The sequence below is a fragment of the Oryx dammah genome, unplaced genomic scaffold, assembly GCF_014754425.2.
Source record: "Oryx dammah isolate SB20612 unplaced genomic scaffold, SCBI_Odam_1.1 HiC_scaffold_25, whole genome shotgun sequence".
Lineage (NCBI taxonomy): Eukaryota > Metazoa > Chordata > Mammalia > Artiodactyla > Bovidae > Oryx > Oryx dammah.
In genome coordinates, this window is record NW_024070209.1 from 20399251 (window position 1) to 20419541 (window position 20291).

The 20291-nt window shown below is 37.6% G+C and overlaps 1 protein-coding gene across 6 annotated transcripts in view; it reads right to left on the reverse strand.

Annotated features, from left to right (window-relative positions):
- Positions 1-20291, reverse strand: part of ATL2 (atlastin GTPase 2) — a 70450-nt gene that overhangs the window by 15260 nt on the left and 34899 nt on the right. For all 6 annotated transcript variants that reach the window (XM_040224656.1, XM_040224655.1, XM_040224661.1 and 3 more), the window contains 2 exons: positions 2033-2167; positions 1682-1786 (listed from right to left, as the gene is read on the reverse strand). In XM_040224656.1, the coding sequence (XP_040080590.1) occupies positions 1682-1786; positions 2033-2167 (240 nt within the window). The remainder of the gene's footprint in view (positions 1-1681; positions 1787-2032; positions 2168-20291) is intronic.

Consider the following 20291-nt stretch of genomic DNA (forward strand, 5'->3'; position numbering starts at 1 on the left):
TTATGTAATAAGGAAGGACAGAAATCTGGCCTCAAGAATCAGGAAAGAAGCAATAATAAAAAATAATTTCAGGGACTTCCCTGCAAATTCAGTGATTAAGACTCTGTGCTCCCAAGGCAGGGGAAATGGGTTCAATCCCTGGTTAGGGAACTAAGATCCCACATGCCGGTCAGTGCAGCCTTAAAAAACAACAAAAAATTAATCTTTTTGATTATTTAGTTTACAAAGCGCTTTTTTATGCATTATCGCATTTGGATTTCATTTCTGACTGCACACAAAATCACATCATGAGACAGTCAAGCAAAGCAAGAATTTTCATTTTACAATAAGAAAATGGATTTAAGTTTCCAAAATTAGGCCTCTCACTATCATAAAGTTAAATAAACAACAGAACGCCACAGTATAAGTTTTAGGACAGAGAGCTTATAATTTTAAAGCAAGTCAGAGTCAGCTAATCTGAAGGGCTACAATGTGATAATACAAACACAAAAATGTGGCTTCTGGTTGCCTCAGGAAAATGGCAGTTGTGCCACCCTGTAAGTAGAACAAATTGGAAAAGAGAGATTCTGAGGGTCCCCAATAACATCATTTGGTTTGTAGAGACAGGTATCTCCATCCCTATAATAAGAAGCAGCCCCTTCTCTTTTATCACATAATAATATCCAAAAGTTGTTTCCACTGACAGCTAGATAGTTCAAATTGAGGAAGGAGAAGGGAACTTTAATTGAGGTTAGTCGTACACTCCAGACACCAAGGGAAAGCACGGAAACCAAGGCACTGTAACGGCATCACCTATAGTCTCTCATCAGTAGGAAACATTTCTTACCTCAGGAGAGGCACATACTCTTTAAAATATTTGTAAATATGTATCCTGAAACATCACCACCAGCTGGACCTAACCACCATACTTCAGTAATTCTTTTTTCAGCCAGAGAAGTATCAACCACAGATGAGCCCATAAAAGGGAAAGTAAAAAAATACAAAATGACCTGTGGTGGTTTAATTCAGTCCAATCAGTCTAAATTATACAGAAAAAAGATGGCCTAGCTCAAAGAGACTAGAACTTGACACAACACCAAACATAACTAGGGTATAGCGTAAGTGAAAAAAGAAAAGAATTTTACTCCTTTCTAAGTGAAACAGGTGCTATCCTAGATTATATAAACATCACTTAGGTTTCCTAAGTTAAATATGACCCTAGTTTACTATATAAACAGACCTCCACTCATTCAAATAATCAAGTATTAGTTGCCATGCACATCAAGTAGAAAACTAAATTTAATTACTTGGTTTTGCTGTTTGGTTGATTTAGCCAAAAAATAAAAATATACTCTACATTTTACTGTAACTGGCAGCCACAGTATCAACTGAATATCCTTGAGTTCAATTAAGGATAATATACAATAATATATACTCCTTAAAAAAAAAAAAGAGCATTGATGCTACAACAAAATACCAAAGACTCTGGCTATTGGTTCACTGCTTCCCTGCTAAGCACTTAAGAGTACGAAACTTCACATTGTAAGCCCAGACAGCAAGCACAGAAACGTAAGTGAGCAATAAGAAATGTAAATAGTTTCTCTAATTTTAATCCTTTTCTTCCATCAAATAGCATTCTGAGGACGAGCAAAGGTATTAGAGTTATGTGAACTGATCATGCCAGAGCATCCCTGTGTCTCACCTGAACAGAACTAGTCATGGTGCTCAGAGCAAACACTGTGGCACAATCCTTGATAGTTGACTGGCTATCAAAGGCACCCTGGGTATCCATTAGCAGCACAGCCACCTAGGAATTTAAAAGTTTGAAATACTAAGCAAAAACTCACCAACAGTGATTTGTAAAAGTCAAACATAAAACGTTTACCATAAATATCAGTAATTAAGTCAAGAAAAGTACATATCTCCCACATTTTGACATAATAGTCCATATGTTTAAGTTATGAGATAATAAGAGTTCTGTGTTGTTTTGCTCAAGAAATAAGGAAGAAAAAATAGTTTAAAAAAACACACACAGCTATAAAAAGAATTTTACTTTTGTTCCATTAGGTCTCTTGATCACAAATACTTCATTCCAGACTTGTATGCCTGTTGTTTCTCTTTCACAACCACCTCGCCATGTAAAGCCAGTCAATGGTTCATTGTTTCCACCAATCCAACTCTGAGAATCCTGTTGAAATCAAGCATAAATATAAAATAAAACACACAAAAATAAGAACTCAAAAGGAATGTAGGAAATCACCCACTCTTTACAACACTGTAAATCAACTACACTTCAATAAAAATTTTAGGAAAGAAAAAGAAATCATCCACTCCTTATTTTACAGATAAGGATGGTACATCCAGGGAGATAAAATATACTGTAACATTAAACAAGTAGTTACAAAAACGGTCCCAAATCCCACATCCTTCACAGAGGGACCTGAACCTTCTCAACTCTGCTCACATTTTCACACTCTAGGCTTCTAGATAAGTGGGGTCACACCCACTTTTCCCACTTTGGAAAGACTTCCTATGTTCAAAATCATAAAAATAAGATACCAGCTATTTTGACACCTCCTTCTACAAAACCAAGTTCCAGACAGAATGACTGTCAAAACAGCACTGCTCTCTTAGAATAGCTTATACTAAAATGTTTTCACACTGCCTTAATTTTCTCTTTAAAAAACATCAACTTTAAAAATAACCACAAGACTTCTGATTCAAACAATTCAACTGTAACTCTTTTTCAAAACCAAAAGGGAAATCTGAATCCAGACTGGGTATTGTATTAGATGGTGCTAAGTTGGGGTAAAGATGATTGTGTGACCTAATAATGGCTCTGAGGTTGTAATAATAATAATAATAAAGTCTTATCTAGTTAAAATAAATAAGTAAGTAAAAGGGCAGAGAGGAAAACAGATGAAATAAGACCAGGAAAATGTTGGTGGGTACACTGGAGTTCATTATACTCTACTATTTTGGGGTACATTTAAATTTTTCTATAATAAAATGTTTTAGCACATACATTACAGGACTAAACTGTTGTAATATTATAAAATTATATGAAATTTAATATACCATAAGCTAATTTATCTAGAAAATTAAATCTGGAATATGATAAATGAGTTAACTTTGACATATATTAAGAGCCCTCTACTTTAAGTATATTTAAAGCCCATATACCCTTTTCTCAAATACCTCCCCTCACAGGAAAAATTCCTTTGTTTCAGAAATACTTCTAATAAGCTTTACTATATTGTCCAAAATAGATAACAAAGCTCCAATTAGGGGTGGAGAAAGATGTGTAAGGTAGACTTAATGAAGAAAAGGCGGGAGAAAAAAGTGCTGCCCAAATTATCACTACTTAATACGAAGATCAGTCTTAAACATCAGCGGGCTTCCCTGGTGGCTCAGATGGTAAAACACAAACCATCCATAATTATTATTCCACAAAACTCCATCCCCAGTAGTTACCAATCCTATCACTTACAAAATTCTCTTGGACTCTCTTCTTCACTTTCAGTATCTTCAACGTAAGACCCTCATCCTCTGTTGGTCACAAGGCTGACATATGGTACAACTCTATTTACACTATATACTACAGACTTGTGCTTCAAGAAGCACCCTTCACAGGGATCAGAAGATTAACAGTACACCCTAGATAAGCCCAATTATGGTCTTGCACTAACTATACTTTTTAGATGCTCCAAATCACCTTGAACCTCCCTGTTGTACCCTCCAACCCATCCTTCCCAACTGTCACTTAATGTTCTCAACAAGAAACCTAAAATCATGCCATGGTCCCGCTAAAAAGCCATCCGTGGCTCCCCATTTCTTACAGGACCATCTAGAGACCTGCTGTATACAATGCACCTTTACATTCCCTATCTCTGCTCCTGAAGTCCCCCCAACACACACACCTCTTCCAGTTTGTCCCACAACAAAAAAGGTCAATATTCCCAAATACATAGGTTGCTTAGCATCGCTATACCTTTGCTCCATCTGCTCTCAGCCTAGACTGAGCGGGTGGTCAGGAAAAGAAACTCCAACATTTCTGAACTCTTAAAGCCTACTACTGACACTTCAGGTGACTCCCTTTAAATGGCTTTGCACTGCAGTTCTTGTATAAGTATTGCGAGCACGGGCTATAAACTCCATCTGATTTACAAAACCGTTTCTACCAAAGTGCCTTCCTTATTCTACGTTCTCACACGTAGCACCTCATTCCCCAACAATGGCAAACTGATATTTAATGAACTGATTCAACCTACACAAGTAACTTAAAAGAATTTATCTTATTAGAGAAATCTGCTTTTATTCTACATATTACTTAATTTTACTTATTTTTTCCCCTATCTCTTCTATGAGAATTTAAGTTCCATGAAGAAAAGAAGTTTTTGTCATTTTTTTCCTCTCAAAACACAGGATAGTATCCCCAGAACATAGAATAGTGTCTGGCTCGCAGTAGGTACTCAAAATATTCGCTCAATAAATACATTAAATTTTTTAAATTATTAAGCTTCAACATGTTCCTTTTTGCACATGGGTAAGAGAGATGAAGAAATAAAATCCTTTCAGTCACTGCTAGAAACAATACATGAATAAGAGAGTAAAACTAAATTTTAAAAAGCATAGATGATTGAAATCATAGGCTAAGCAAGATGCTTGTTAGCTTTACTATCTCCAAAAGAACTTTAAAAAAAGAATTGGTGCCTCATTAAAAAAGATGTACTAACTATACATTACTCTTCTTGGTTTACCCTGTAACGGAAACGTTTACTGCATTGCTAGTGTTCAGTCACTAAGTCGCCCAACTCTTTGTGACTCCACCCACTGCAGCACATCAGGTTTCCCTGTCCTTCACAATCTCCTGGACTTTGCTGAAACTCATGTCATTGGGTTGTTGATGCCATTCAACCATTTCATGCTCTGTTGCCCACTTCCCCTCCTGCCCTCAGTCTTTCCCAGCATCGGAGTCTTTTCCAATGAGTCGGCTCTTCGCATCAGAGCGATGCGAGTACTGGAGCTCCAGCTTCACCATTAGTCCTTCAATGAACGTTCAGGGTTGATTTCCTTTAGGACTGACTGGTTTGACTCCTTGCTCTTCAAGGGACTCTCAAGAGTCTTCTCCATCACCACAGTTCGAAAGCATCAATTCTTCAGTGCTCAACTGCAGCCCGCCAGGCTCCCCTGTCCATGTAACTCTCCAGGCAAGACTACTGTAGTGGGTCACCATTTCCCCTCTAGGGTATCTTCCCAACCCAGGGATCGAACCTGGGTCTCCCGCACTGCCGGCAGATGCTTTATTTTTGAGCCACCACAGCTTTGACTATACGGACCTTTGTCAGCAAAGTGATGTCTCTGTTTTTTAATACGCTGTCTAGGTTTGTCATAGCTTCCCTTCCAAGGAGCAAGCATCTTTTAATTTCATGGCTGCAATTACCATCTGCAGTGATTTTGGAGCCCGAGAAAATAAAGTCTGTCAATATTTCCACTTTTTCCCCATCTATTTGCCATGAAGTGATGGGACTGGATGCCATGATTTACTTTTTTGAATGTTGAGTTTTAAGCCAGCTTTTTTACTCTTCTCTTTCACCCTCATCAAGAGGCTCTTTAGTTCCTCTTAGCTTTCTGCCATTAGAGTAATATCATCTGCATACCTGAAGTTGTTGATATTTCTCCTGGCAATCTTGATTCCAGCTTGTATGCTTCCTTCAGCCTGGCATTTCTCATGATGCACTCTGAATAGAAGTTAAATAAGCAGGGTGACAGTATACAGCCTTGACATATTCCTTCCCTAATTTTGAACTGGTCCATTATTCCACATCCAGTTCTAACTGTTGTTTCTTGACCTGTACATAGGTTTCTCAGGAGGCAGGTAAAGTGGTCTGGTAGTCCCATCTCGTTAAGAATTTTCCAGAGTTTGTTGTGATCTACACAGTCAAAGGCTTTAGCGTAGTCAATGAAGCAGAAATACTAAATTGATCAGTCAATAAAAGAATGAGAGAAAAGGTAAATCAGAGAACCTAGCTAATTAAAACCAGTTAAGTTTTGACATTTCAAAACATGAAATTAAGACGTCTTGTTACTTCTCTAACATACTAAACACTGGTATATTTAATACAGTCATTCAACAAATATTTATTGAACCCCTACTGTGTGCCACCACTGTTCTAGATTCAAGGGACAGAGCAGTGAAAAAGAACAAACATCTCTGCCCTCAGGAACATGCTAATGAATATGAGAAGGAGCCCTGCTCATAACAGATACTGTCTGCTGTCATAAGTTAGCAGAAGCAAACTTAAGACCTTGAAAAACAGTAACCTGATACCATTTATTAATACAGGGACAAAAACTAAAAATTTCAAAAATTATCTTAATCCTCCAGTTAAAAAAGAAAAAGCTTACTGAGTAAGTCCCAGTTGCAAAAGGCATCTCAGGTGGAAAGATTTGAACTTTGAATGTAGTCAAATATTATACTGAATAAACACAAATCCTTGCCAAAAAGACTCACCAATATAATATATCAACAATAAAGAACCCCTATGTGCTCTAAACAATAAGAAACAAATTCTTATTTCACCATAGGAAAGATAATATTCTCTAGCAACAAAGTGAAACAAAAGCTAGGTAAATCTGCACACTGAGTTGGTGGTCCAGCCAGGTCTCCTAACTTCAACAATGGGCAGGCCAGAAGACAAAGGTGCACTGAGAAGCCATAACAACTCAACACAGCTATAAGGAAAATGGACAGAAGGATGAAATTAAAGATCCAAGTAGCTGTACAACAAAACGGCAGATCCTTCCAAGCTATGCAGCATTCCCCATAAAAACATAACAGATAAAAATCTTTATCTGTATAAACTAGCACCTAACTTAGGAGATTGGTTATTAACAGCAAACACCCAAACGATAGAATAAGCTAATATTAACATTCTGACCACCAAGCATAACTTAAAGAGTTTTCATCTGAATATGTAAAAATACTCTGCAAGTCCTAGAGCAAATTAAGAAACCTAAGACTTTGAAAACAATTTTAAAACTGTCTAACATCTTACCCATCTCCTCATCCAATTCTTCCCTTTTGGGGCTGGACAGATAGCATAATGACTGACCTAAGTCACAAGCTCAGACAAAGGACAACTATATCAACTTAGCTACATGCTAAAGAAGAATAAGTTTAAATAATCTTTTTTTCTTATGATTCTGGTTAAATGGTGACCTTCACCTGGAAGACACCCTTAGTAAAATAAGCCAGATACAAAATAACAAAATTGTATGATTATACTTACATGAAGTATCTAGAGTAGTTAAACTCATAGAGACAGAGTAGAAAAACAGTTATCAGGTGCTGGGGGAAAAGAGTTTATTGTGTACCGATCTTCAGTCTGGGAAAATGAAAAAGTTCTGGAAATGCATTGGTGGTGATGACTGCACAATAATATGAACAGTCTTAATGCCATTAAATTGTACACTTAAAAGTGACTAAAAAGGGAAACTGTTATGCATTTTTTAACCACAATTTTTCAAGTGTACTTAAGTGCTACTAGAACAGGAAAGGGAAAACACTTCTAGTTTGGTGTTGAGACCTGATTTTAAAGCCTTCCACTGGACTTCTGGTCTCAGTGCTCCCATGTATAAAGCTAATGTAAAAAAGTGTATCAGCCTCACAACAAGAAAAAAGCTCAACATAAAAATCAATGACCTTTCTTTCTTTGATCAGAGAATCAGGGTCACAGGGCAAATTGCACACTGAACTCTGGAGAGAGGCCGATACAAAGAACTGCAAGCTGAAAGTCAGTTTACCAGAAGCAGAAACTGCTAGAGCAAACTGAAGAAACACTTAAATTAATATGGACAAACTGTTGGAAGCTAAAGGAAACTAGCTTGAGACCTAAGAGCTCCTGTGGAGGTTCATTTTTACCACAAGAAGTTCCCTGAGGTTCTCTCTGTTTGTTTTGAACCTGCCACACGGTTTGCGGAATCTTAGTTCCTCGACCAGGGATTGAACCAAGCCATGGCAGTGAAAGCGCTGAGCCCTAATGACTGGACCACCAGGGAATTACCTGCAACCATTTTCAAACACACACAGGGGCAAGTAAGCCCTGAGAGCAGTCCCCACTAACAAAGGCCAGCCCTTCAAGGCAAACTACCTGATCAGAGCTTTATCTAACCCTGGGAAAGCCCAATTCATCAACTCCAGTTCCCTCTAGCCTTCCTCTTTCAAGCAAAGGGAGAAAAAAAATTTCTGAAGGTCATAGCTCAGGGACTCAGGTCCACTTACAAAACTGAGATTTAATAATAAAATGATAAAGCCCTCTTCACACACACATTACCACTACATCAATCAATGGATTACAACTGACACAGGGGCAAGACACGGATTCTATTTAAGGAGTTCTTAGGGAAAACCAAGGACAATGGAGGAGGGGAGAGAATATTGAAGTCTCTGGGATCTAAAGCAGCAAACACTAAACACATCTCTGAGCTAGAAATAGATTAACATAAAATTTCATAGTAAAAGCTTAACTCTCAGTTCGTATTTTCTGATAGTTCATGTCTGATAAATATAGTTCAGTTCAGTCGCTCAGTCATGTCCGACTCTCTGCGACCCCATGAATCACAGCACGCCAGGCCTCCCTGTCCATCACCAACTCCCGGAGTTCACTCAACTCACGTTCATCGAGTCAGTGATGCCATCCAGCCATCTCATCCTCTGTCGTCCCCTTCTCCTTCTGCCCCCAATCCCTCCCAGCATCAGGGTCTTTTCCAATGAGTCAACTCTTCACATGAGGTGGCCAAAGTACTGGAGTCTCAGTTTTAGCATCATTCCCTCCAAAGAAATCCCAGGGATGATCTCCTTCAGAATGGACTGGTTGGATCTCCTTGCAGTCCAAGGGACTCTCAAGAGTCTTCTCCAACACCACAGTTCAAAAGCATCAATTCTTCGGCGCTCGGCCTTCTTCACAGTCCAACTCTCACATCCATACATGACCACTGGAAAAACCATAGCCTTGACTAGACAGACCTTAGTCGGCAAAGTAATGTCTCTGCTTTTGAACATACTATCTAGGTTGGTCATAAGTTTTCTTCCAAGGAGTAAGCGTCTTAATTTCATGGCTGCAATCACCATCTGCAGTGATTTTGGAGCCCCAAAAAATAAAGTCTGACACTGTTTCCACTGTTTCCCCCTCTATTTACCATGAAGTGATGGGACCTGATGCCATGATCTTTGTTTTCTGAATGTTGAGCTTTAAGCCAACTTTTTCACTCTCCTCTTTCACTTTCATCAAGAGGCTTTTTAGCTCCTCTTCACTTTCTGCCATAAGGGTGGTGTCATCTGCATATCTGAGGTTATTGATACTTCTCCTGGCAATCTTGATTCCAGCTTGTGTTTCTTCCAGTCCAACGTTTCTCATGATGTACTCTGTATATAAGTTAAATAAGCAGGGTGACAATATACAGCCTTGACGTACTCCTTTTCCTATTTGGAACCAGTCTGTTGTTCCATGTCCAGTTCTAACTGTTGCTTCCTGACCTGCATACAGATTTCTCAAGAGGCAGCTCAGGTGGTCTGGTATGCCCATCTCTTTCAGAATTTTCCACAATTTATTGTGATCCACACAGTCAAAGGCTTTGGCATAGTCAATAAAGCAGAAATAGAGGTTTTTCTGGAACTCTCTTGCTTTTTCGATGATCCAGCGGATGTTGGCAATTTGATCTCTGGTTCCTCTGTCTTTTCTAAAACCAGCTTGAACATCAGGAAGTTCACGGTTCACATATTGCTGAAGCCTGGCTTCCTCATCAAAAGGTGAGGAAAAAGAGAATGATGAGACAAAGCAACCAAAAGAATCAAACTCAGGTATGATGCAGATTTTGAAATATGACAGGAAATTTAAATTAACTAAGATAAATATCATAAAAGCTCTACTTTTAAAAAGTGGAAACCGTGCAAAAACAAGTAATATAAGCAGAGAGATGGAAACTCTAAGAAAGAATCAAAAGAAAATGCTAGATAGAAAAAATACTATTATAGAAATAAAGAATACCTTTAATATACCTGGGCTTTCCTTGTGGCTCAGCTGGTAAAGAATCCGCTTGCAATGCGGAGACCTGGGTTCAATCCCTGGGTTGCGAAGACCCGCTGGAGAAGGGAAAGGCTACCCACTCCAGTATTCTGGCCTGGAGAATTCCATGGACTGTATAGTCCCTGGGGTCATAAAGAGCTGGACACAACTGAGCAACTTTCACTTTTAATATACTTATCCACAGACTGGACACATCAACAAAAGAATCAGTGAACACAAACATGTATCAACAGAAACTTCCCAAACTGAAATGCATAGACAAAAAAGGATAAGAATAACAGAAGAGACTATTCAAGAACTGTGGGACAATTATAAAAAGGTATAAATAAGTATGGCTTCCCTGGTGGCTCAGTGGTAAAGAATCTGCTTGCAAGCAGGAGACATGGGTTCAATCAATATACAGGAATGTATACTTGAGGAGGAGATGGCAACCCATTCCAGTATTCTTGCCTAGAAAAGCCTATGGAGAGAGGAGCCTGGTGGGCTATAGTTATAGTCCATGGGGTCATATAAAGAGTCGGACACAACTGAGTGACTAAACCAGTAAATAGGTGTAATGGGAATACCAGAAGGAGAAGGGGAAAAAGCATAAAAGAAACATCAGAAGTAATCAATTCAGTTCAGTTGCTCAGTCATATCTGACTCTGCCACCCCATGGACTGCAGCACACCAGGCTTCCCTGCCTATCATCAACTCCTGGAGCTTGCTCAAACTCATGTACATCGAGTCAGTGACGCCATCCAACCATCTCACCCTCTGTCAGCCCCTTCTCCTCCTGCCTTCAATCTTTCCCAGCATCAGGGTCTTTTCAAATGAGTCAGTTCTTCGCATCAGGTGGCCAAAGTACTGAAGTTTCAGCTTCAACATCAGTCCTTCCAATGAATATTCAGTACTGATTTCCTTTAGGATGGACTGGTTGAATCTTCTTGCAGTCCAAGGGACTCTCGAGAATCTTCTCCAACACCACAGTTCAAAAGCATCAATTCTTTGGTGCTCAGCTTTCTTTACAGTCCAACTCTCACATCCACATATGACTACTGGAAAAACCATAGCTTGACCAGATAGACCTCTGTCAGCAAAGTAGTATCTCTGCCTTTTAGTATGCTGTCTAGGTTGGTCATAACTTTTCTTCCAAGGAGCAAGTGTCTTTAATTTCGTGGTAATAATGGCTGAGAATTTTCTAAAATTAATGACAAATACTAAAGAACAGATCTAAGACAATCAGATAACACCAAACAAGATAAATACCAAGAGATCTATACCAGGCATATCACAGCCTAACTGCAAAATGACAAAGACTACAAGGAAATCCCAAAAGAAAACAAAGACAAAAACACATATCTACAGAGGATCAAAGAACGATAAGAATCACTTTGGACTTCTAGTCTGAAACCATACAAACAGGAAGAAAATGGAATGAAATATGTAAAGTGTTAAAAGAAAAAAGCCACCAAGCTAAAATTCTGTACCCAGTAAAGTTATCCTACAAAAGTGAAGGAGAAATAAATTCTTCCTCAGATAAGAAATGAAGGATGTTGTCACCAGTACATCTGCCTTGCAAGAAATGTTAAAAGTTCTTCACAAAGAAAGAAAATAATAACGCTAGAAACTCAGACATATATTTAAAAGAATATCAGAGAAAGACAAAAAAATCTTTTATTCTTCCCTTAATTCATCTAACAGACAACAGCATGTCCAAAGTTCTAACTGCAACAATGTATTAGGTGATTATGGTACATACAGAGAGGAAATTAACAACATAAGGTATAGCAGGGAGGCACTGGGAATACTCTGTCATAAGGTACCTGTACTACCCATAAAGCAGTACAGTAATATTCTAAAAGCAAACTTAGATCAGTTGTAAATGTATATTGCAAACTCCAGGCAATTAGATTATTTTAATGTTTAAATAAATAGATACACTAAGAAAGAACAGAATGTGGAATCATATAAAATAGTCAATTAAAGCTAAAGAAGGCAGAAAAAGAGAATAAAAAAGAACCAACAAGTATAACAAGTATCAATAATCACTTCAGACACGCATGACTGAAATAAACCAATTAAATGAAAGAAACTGTCATTGGATTAAAAATAAATCCAACTATTTGCTGTCCACAAAAAAAACCCAGTTTAAACATAAACAAAAGGAATGGAGAAAGATATACAATGCTGCTGCTGCTAAGTCGCTTCAGTTGTGTCTGACTCTGTGCGACCCCATAGACAGCAGCCCACCAGGCTCCCCTGTCCCTGGCATTCTCCAGGCAAGAACACTGGAGTGGGTTGCCATTTCCTTCTCCAATGCATGCTAACACTAATCAAATAAAAGCTAGAGTAGCTATACTAATTTCAGACAGAGCTGACTTTAAGACAAGGAAATTATCATTATAAAGAGCAGTAATACATAATGATAAAAGGAGTCATTTCTCCAGAAAAACTTGACAATTTTCAATGTGCTTAATAAGAAAGCATCAAAATATATGAGGCAAAAACTGAATTCCAAGGAGAAACAAGGAAATCTGCTATTACACTTGGAGACTTCAACACCCGTCAATCAGTAATTGCCGGATCCAGAAGACAAACTATCAGTTCCCTGATAGTACAGTTGGTAAAGAATCTGCCTGCAATGCAAGAGACCCTGGTTCGATTCCTGGGTAGGGAAGACCCACTGGAGAAGGAATAGGCTACCCACTCCAGTATTCTTGGGCTTCCTTTGTGGCTCAGCTGGTGAAGAATCCACCTGCCATGTGGGAGACCTGGGTTCGAAGATTGGATTGGGAAGATCCCTTGGAGAAAGGAAAGGCTCCCCACTCCAGTATTCTGGCCTGGAGAATTCCATGGACTATACAGTCCATGGCTGCAAAGAGTCGGACGTGACTGAGCGACTTTCACTTTCAAGGATCTAGCTGAACTAAACAGCACCAACACTGAAGCAGATCTAACTGACCTTATAGAATCCTTCGTCCAACAACGGAATACACATTCCTCTCAGTCTCATACAGAACATTTCCCAAAATAGAACCCTGAACAATCATACAAAGCATGCTATCAGACCACAAATGAATTAAACGAGAGACCAGTAATGTAAACATAGCTGGAAAACCCCACAATAGTAGAAGTTTACACAACACACTTCTAAATAACACAGGGGTCAAAAAAATTCCAACAGAAATTTTTAAGTATTTTGAACTAAATGAAAATGAGAAAAACAACTTATGAAAAAATGTGAAATGCTGTGACAGCAATGATTAGAAAAGAATTTATAGAAATGGGTGCACATATTAGGAAAGAGATCTAAAACCAAAACTAGAATAATAATTTAACCTAAAGAAGCTGAATAAAATTACAGCAGAAACCTTAATAACACTGAACACAGAAAAAAAGGATATCAAGACAACAGGAAAAATAAAAATCAAACCAAAGCTGGTCCTTTAAAAGATCAATAAAATTGTTTTGATAGAGAAAAGATAAAAATATCAGAAATGAGAGGAGTCAAAACTACTAATTTCATGGACTTTAGAAAGATAATAAAAGAATATTAAGAACAATTCTATGCCCACAATTTTGATAACTGACTTGAAGTGGACTGATTATTTGTAAGACATAACCTACCAAACTCACATGAGAAAAAAATACATCATCTGAATAGGTCTGTATCTAACTAATGAAATTTAATCAACAATTAATAATCTTCAAAAAAAGAATGAACTAAGTTCAGACAGTTTCAATGCTAAGTTCTTCCAAACATTTAAGGAAGAAATGATACTAGTTCTCTCTAAACTTTTCCAAGACATAGAAGCAGAGGGAATACTTCCTAATTCATTCTATGAGGCCAGTGCTATCTTAATATCAAAACTAAACGAAGACATTAAAAAAAAACTAAAGACCAATATATTTCAGGAATATAGATGTAATAATACTCAACAAAATGCTAGAAAATTGAATCCAACAATGTATAAAAAGAATTATATACCACAACTAAGTGGACTATTCTAGGGATACAAGGCTAACTCAACATTCAAAAAATTAATATGATCCATTTCATTGAAAACGTGAGAGAGTTCCAGAAAAACATCTATTTCTGCTGTACTGACTATGCCAAAGCCTCTGACTGTGGATTACAACAAACTGGAAAATTCGTAAAAGAGATAGGAATACCAGACCACCTGACCTGCCACCTGAGAAATCTGTATGCAGGTCAAGAAGCAACAGTTAGAACTAGATATGGAACAACAGACTGGTTCCAAATTGGGAAAGAAGTACATCAAGGCTGTATACTGTCACCCTGCTTATTTAACTTATATGCAGAGTACATCATGAGAAATGCTGGACTGGATGAAGCACAACTGGAATCAAGATTGCCAGAAGAAATATCAGTAACTTCAGATACGCAGATGACACCACCCTTATGGCAGAAAGCGAAAAAGAACTAAAGAGCCTCTTGACTGAAGTGAAAAAGGAGAATGAAAAAGTTGGCTTAATATTACACATTCAGAAAATTAAGATCATGGCATCTGGTCCCAATCACTTCATAGCAAACAGATGGGGAAACAATGGAAACAGTGACAGACTTTATTTTGGGGGGCTCCAAAATCACTGCAGATGGTGACTGCAGCCATGAAATTAAAAGACGTTTGCTCCTTGGAAGAAAAGTCATGACCAATCTAGACAGCATATTAAAAAGCAGAGACATTACTTTGCCATCAAAGGTCTGTCTAGTCAAGGCTATAGTTTTTCCAGTGGCGATGTATGGATGTGAGAGTTGGACTATAAAGAAAGCTGAGCACAGAAGAATTGATGCTTTTGAACTGTGGTGTTGGAGAAGATTCTTGAGAGTTCCTTGGACTGCAAGGAGATCCAACCAGTCAGTCGTAAAGGAAATCAGTCCTGAATATTCACTGGAAGGACTGATGTTGAAGCTGAAGCTCCAATACTTTGGCCACCTGATGCAAAGAACTGACTCATTTGAAAAGACCCTGATGTTGGGAATGATTGAAGGCAGGAGAAGGGCCCGACAGAGGATGAGATGGTTAATGGCATCACCAACTCGATGGACATGAGTTTGAGTAGGCTCCGGGAGTTGGTGACGGACAGGGAAGCCTCACATGCTGCAGTCCAGGGGTCACAAACAGTCAGACACAACTGAGAGACTGAACTGATCAAATCAAAAGACTAAAGAAAAACCATATGATCATATGAATAGATGCAGAAAAGGCATCTGAAAAATCCAACATCCATTCATGATTTAAAAAGCAAACAAAAACTGTCTTAGCACATTAGAAAGAGAGAACTTCCTGAACCTAACAATATCTCTAAAAAAATTCTACAGCTAACATCACACACAGTGGTGAAAACCTAAGTGTTTCTCCCTAAAGGTTAGGAAAGCAATAAGAAGACATGCTCTTATCACCTGTATTCATAACTGTACAGGAGATTCTAGCCAGGACAATCAGCCAAGAAAAAGAGATAAGAGGTACTCAGATTGGAAGGGAAAAAGGAAAACTGTATTTACAGATGACATGGTCTTATATATATATATAGAAAACATTTAAAAAGTCCACTAAAAAGCTATTTGAATGAATAAATGAGTTAAACAAGATTTCAGGATAAAAGATCAACATAAAAATATCAATTGTATACTTACAATGAACAACCTGAAAATGAAATTAAGAAAACAATTCTATTTGTAACATCATCAAGTGAGGAGTAAATTTAACAAAAGTATAAAAAATACAAACTACAAAACATTTTACTCCCCAAGCTGGATTTATTTATTTAAAGACGACCCACATAAATGGAAAAACATGCCACGTTCAAAGATCAAAGTGCTTAATATTCAGACAACATTACCCAAACTAATCTTTTAGATTCAATACAATCACCAAAAGCCCAACTAACCTCCCATAGAAAATGACAGGCCAAGTCCAAAATACATACTGAATTGCAAGGGACCTAGAACAACCTTAAAAAGAGAAAAATAAAAAAATAAGAGAACTTATTTCCTGTTTTGAAAACTTACTATAAAGCAACAGTAATCAAGACATTCTAGTACTGGCATTAGAATAGACCAACACAATAGAATTCAGAGTGCAGAAATAGTCACATGTCTATGACCAACTAATTGTCAATAAGGGTGCCAAGAGCATTCAATGGGGAGACAGACTTTCCAACAAACGGTGCTGGGACAACTGGATAAGCACATCCAAAAGAATGAAGCTGAACGCTTATATCATACCATTATCATTCATTATTACATATTAGTGTACTATATATATAATTAGTAAAAATATGTTAAATTAACATATTGATAATTATAGGATTAGTCATAAGCCAAAGGTGGAGATAACCCACTAACAATAAATGGATAAAGAAAATGAGGTATATTTATACAACAGAATATTATTCATTCTTAAGGAAGGAAGCACCAGTAATGCTATAGCATGTAAACAAACATTTAAAACATTATGCTAAGTGAAAGAAACAAGTCACAAAAGACAACATATTATATGACTTCATTTATATGTATGCCCAGAATAGGCAGAATCAGAGAGACAGAAAATAAGATTATAGCTCCTTAGGGAGGCTGGGAGAAGAGGTTATAGAGGATAGGTGGGTTAACAGCTTAAAAGGTACAGGGCTTCATACTTTTCATTCTGAGGTGATAAAAATGTTCTAAAATTTATTGTGATGATGATTATACAACTGTGAATATACTAAAATCATGGGACTGTATATTACAGGTTTCAAGTAGATGAAATTATATATTATATGAGAATCATACTTCAATAAAGCTGTTAAAAGAAAAACAAAGTATCAAATACACTTTGTACACGAACTTAACAAGAGACTCCCAGTCATACAAAACCCAGCCTATAACACTACAGAAGTCTAAGAGGAAAAAGAATGGTTCACTGGCAGTTCTGTTAAATGACCATGTACTACTGCAATGTGGCATAAATCCTATTATTTTAACTTGCTTCTTGACAAAGGATTACAGTGAACATTCCCTAAAGCTTCTATAGAAAATACATCCTATTAACTATAAAAAGAAACATGGCAAGAAAAAAAATGTTTTAAAGAGTGAGAAAAAAGAAATCTTGAACTAGAACTCATGAGTCAAACATCGAAACTGTCCCGGGGGGAATAGGGGAATGAAGCAGGGAATTAATCACTTAAAAATTTATTTCTCCTCCAAAAAAAGTTAGTATTAAGGAACTTAAATTCTATAAAACTGCGTTAACTCCCCAAATGTTTTAAAGCTGGTGTTTGAGTAATCAGTGCTTATGTATAACAGTATATTACTTGAGATATTCTTCAAAAAATGACCTCATAAAGTCAATTATTTTAGAGAAAGTAAATTTTCACTTGCAAGAACAAATACTTTGGAACAGAAAAAGGTCTACTGGAAAAAACAATTAATGCTCTCTCAAGTACAAAACTGAAATAAGTGATAACACAGGTATAACACTTTTGATATCACAAAACAGGCAGTACATACATTTGGGGCTTAAAACTAGAAAGGTATTTCAAAGGCTGACAGATGACAAAACATTTTCAGGGAATAGATTCAGAAATGCAACCAAGAAAGGCCCTCCTAAAACATGGCAATAAGGACTTTAAACAACGTATTGTAGCCTCCTCCACGTCATCTGTTTCTGATTCCTCAGGCTTTGGCAACATTTGGTGAAGCCTTCTAAGTGAAATTACACTGATTTTAAATCTGCATATGAAAGAACACAAATATACAATTCAGAAATCAAGGGGGGAAAATCTAATATGCTAACAGAAAGAAAGTAGTCAATAGTCCACATAACCTCTATACCCAACTCTTTATTTTCAGCAGACAAAATAAAATAAGCCCACCAATTTTTATTTTTCCTTACTGAATCTTAAAACTCTGACCAAGTTCTGCCTGCTTCTTACAGAAGCAAAAATAGTAACAATATCAAATTTTCAATTTCAGCAGTTTGTTACATAAGTTATATTCAGTGTATCATTTGGAATAGGTGAAATATTCAAAAGCAAATTCAGTTAAAGCAATAATTAAATGAATAAGCTAAACTTCTACATCAAATCTGGCAATTTTATGAGCATATGAACCTGAACAAAGTGATGCCTTAAAATTTTTAAAGTGCACATCTATCAGAATGGCTAAATGACAGTATTGTTTTATAAAATGTAAAGGAACTGTAGGTCTTTACACATCGCTGATGGGAGTACAAAATTGGTAAAACCACTACTGAAAAAATTTTGATCCTAATATTCCTACTCCTGGGTATAAACCCAACAGAAATAAGTGCTTACATCACCAAGACTTTTATAAGAACATTCATTATAGCTTGATCCATAACAAACAAAAATTACAAACAACCCACAAGTCTGTCAATTCAGTTCAGTTGCTCAGTCATGTCCGACTCTTCGCGACCCCCATGGACTGCAGCACGCCAGGACCCCCTGTCCATCACCACCTCCCGGAGTTTACCCAAACTCATGTCCATCGAGTCAGTGATGCCATCCAACCATTTCATCCTCTGTCATCCCCTTTTCCTCCCGCCCCCAATCCTTCCCAGCATCAGGGTCTTTTCAAATGAGTCAACTCTTTGCATGAGGTGGCCAAAATACTGGAGCTTCAGCTTCAACATCAGTCCTTCCAAAGAACACTCAGGACTGATCTCCTTTAGGATGGACTGGCTGGATCTCCTTGCAGTCCAAGGGACTATCAAGAGTCTTTTCTAACGCCACAGTTCAAAAGCATCAATTCTTCAGCACTCAGCTTTCTTTATAGTCCAACTCTCACATCCATACGTGATTACTGGGGAAACCTTAGCCTTGACTAGACAGACCTTTGTTAGCAAAGTAATGTCTCTGCTTTTCAATATGTTGTCTAGGTTGGTCATAACTTTCCTTCCAAGGAGTAAGCGTCTCTCAATTTCATGGCTGCAGTCACCATCTGCAGTGATTTTGGAGCCCCCCCCAAATTAAAGTCTGCCACTGTTTCCATTGTTTCCCCATCTATCTGCCATGAAGTGATGGGACCAGATGCCATGATCTTCGTTTTCTGAATGTTGAGTTTTAAGCCAACTATTTCACTCTCCTCTTTCACTTTCATCAAGAGGCTCTTTAGTTCTTCGATTTCTTCTGTAAGAGAGGTGTCATCTGCATATCTGAGGTAATTGATATTTCTCCCGGCAATCTTGATTCCAGCTTGGGTTTCATCCAGCCCGGCGTTTCTCATGATGTATTCTGCGTGTAAGTTAAATAAGCAGAGTGACGATATACAGCCTTGAAGTACTCCTTTCCTGATTCGGAACCAGTCTGTTGTTCCACATCCAGTTCTAACTGTTGCTTCCTGATCTGCATACAGATTACTCCAGAGGCAGGTCAGGTGGTCTGGTATTCCACCTCTTTCAGAATTTTCCACAGTTTATTGTGATTCACATAGTCAAAGGCTTTGGCATAGTCAATAAAGCAGAAACAGATGTTTTTCTGGAACTCTCTTGCTTTTTTGATGACCCAGCGGATGGCAATTTGATCTCTGGGTCCTCTGCCTTTTTTAAAACCAGCTTGAATTTCTGGAAGTTCATGCTTCACATATTGCTGAAGCCTGGCTTGGAGAATTTTGAGCATTACTTTACTAGCGTGTGAGATGAGTGCAATTGTGCAGTTGTTTGATCATTCTTTGGCACTGCCTTTCTTTGGGATTGGAATGAAAACTGACCTTTGCCAGGCCTATGGTATCTTCATCCAATGAAATACCACTCAGCAATTAAAAAAGCAATTACTGATACATGCAACAACTATTAGACTTAATATTAACTCTTAGACTTAATATTAAGTGAAAGAAACCAGACACGAGTGCACACTTTATGATTAATTTATATGAAATTCAAAAGTAGACAAAACTGATTGATGGCGATTTAAGTCAGAACAGCAGTGGCTCCTGAGAGCTGGAAATAGTAGTAACTAGGAGAAAGAACAAGAGAGCCTTCTGGAGTGCTGAAAGTGCTGCTTTTCTTTATCTGAGAGGCAGTGGTCACAAAAGTATAACTCAATAAAAATTCACTGGCTGTGCTAAGGCTTATCTACTTTGCTATATTTAACTCACATCACAAAATAAAAATAATAATAAAGTGACCCTAGGAAGAAACTTATAAAAGCATTATTCTTCCTCTAAATACATTTCTTTCTTAGAAAGCACAAGAAACCAAGTTTTTTTTCATAGATTAA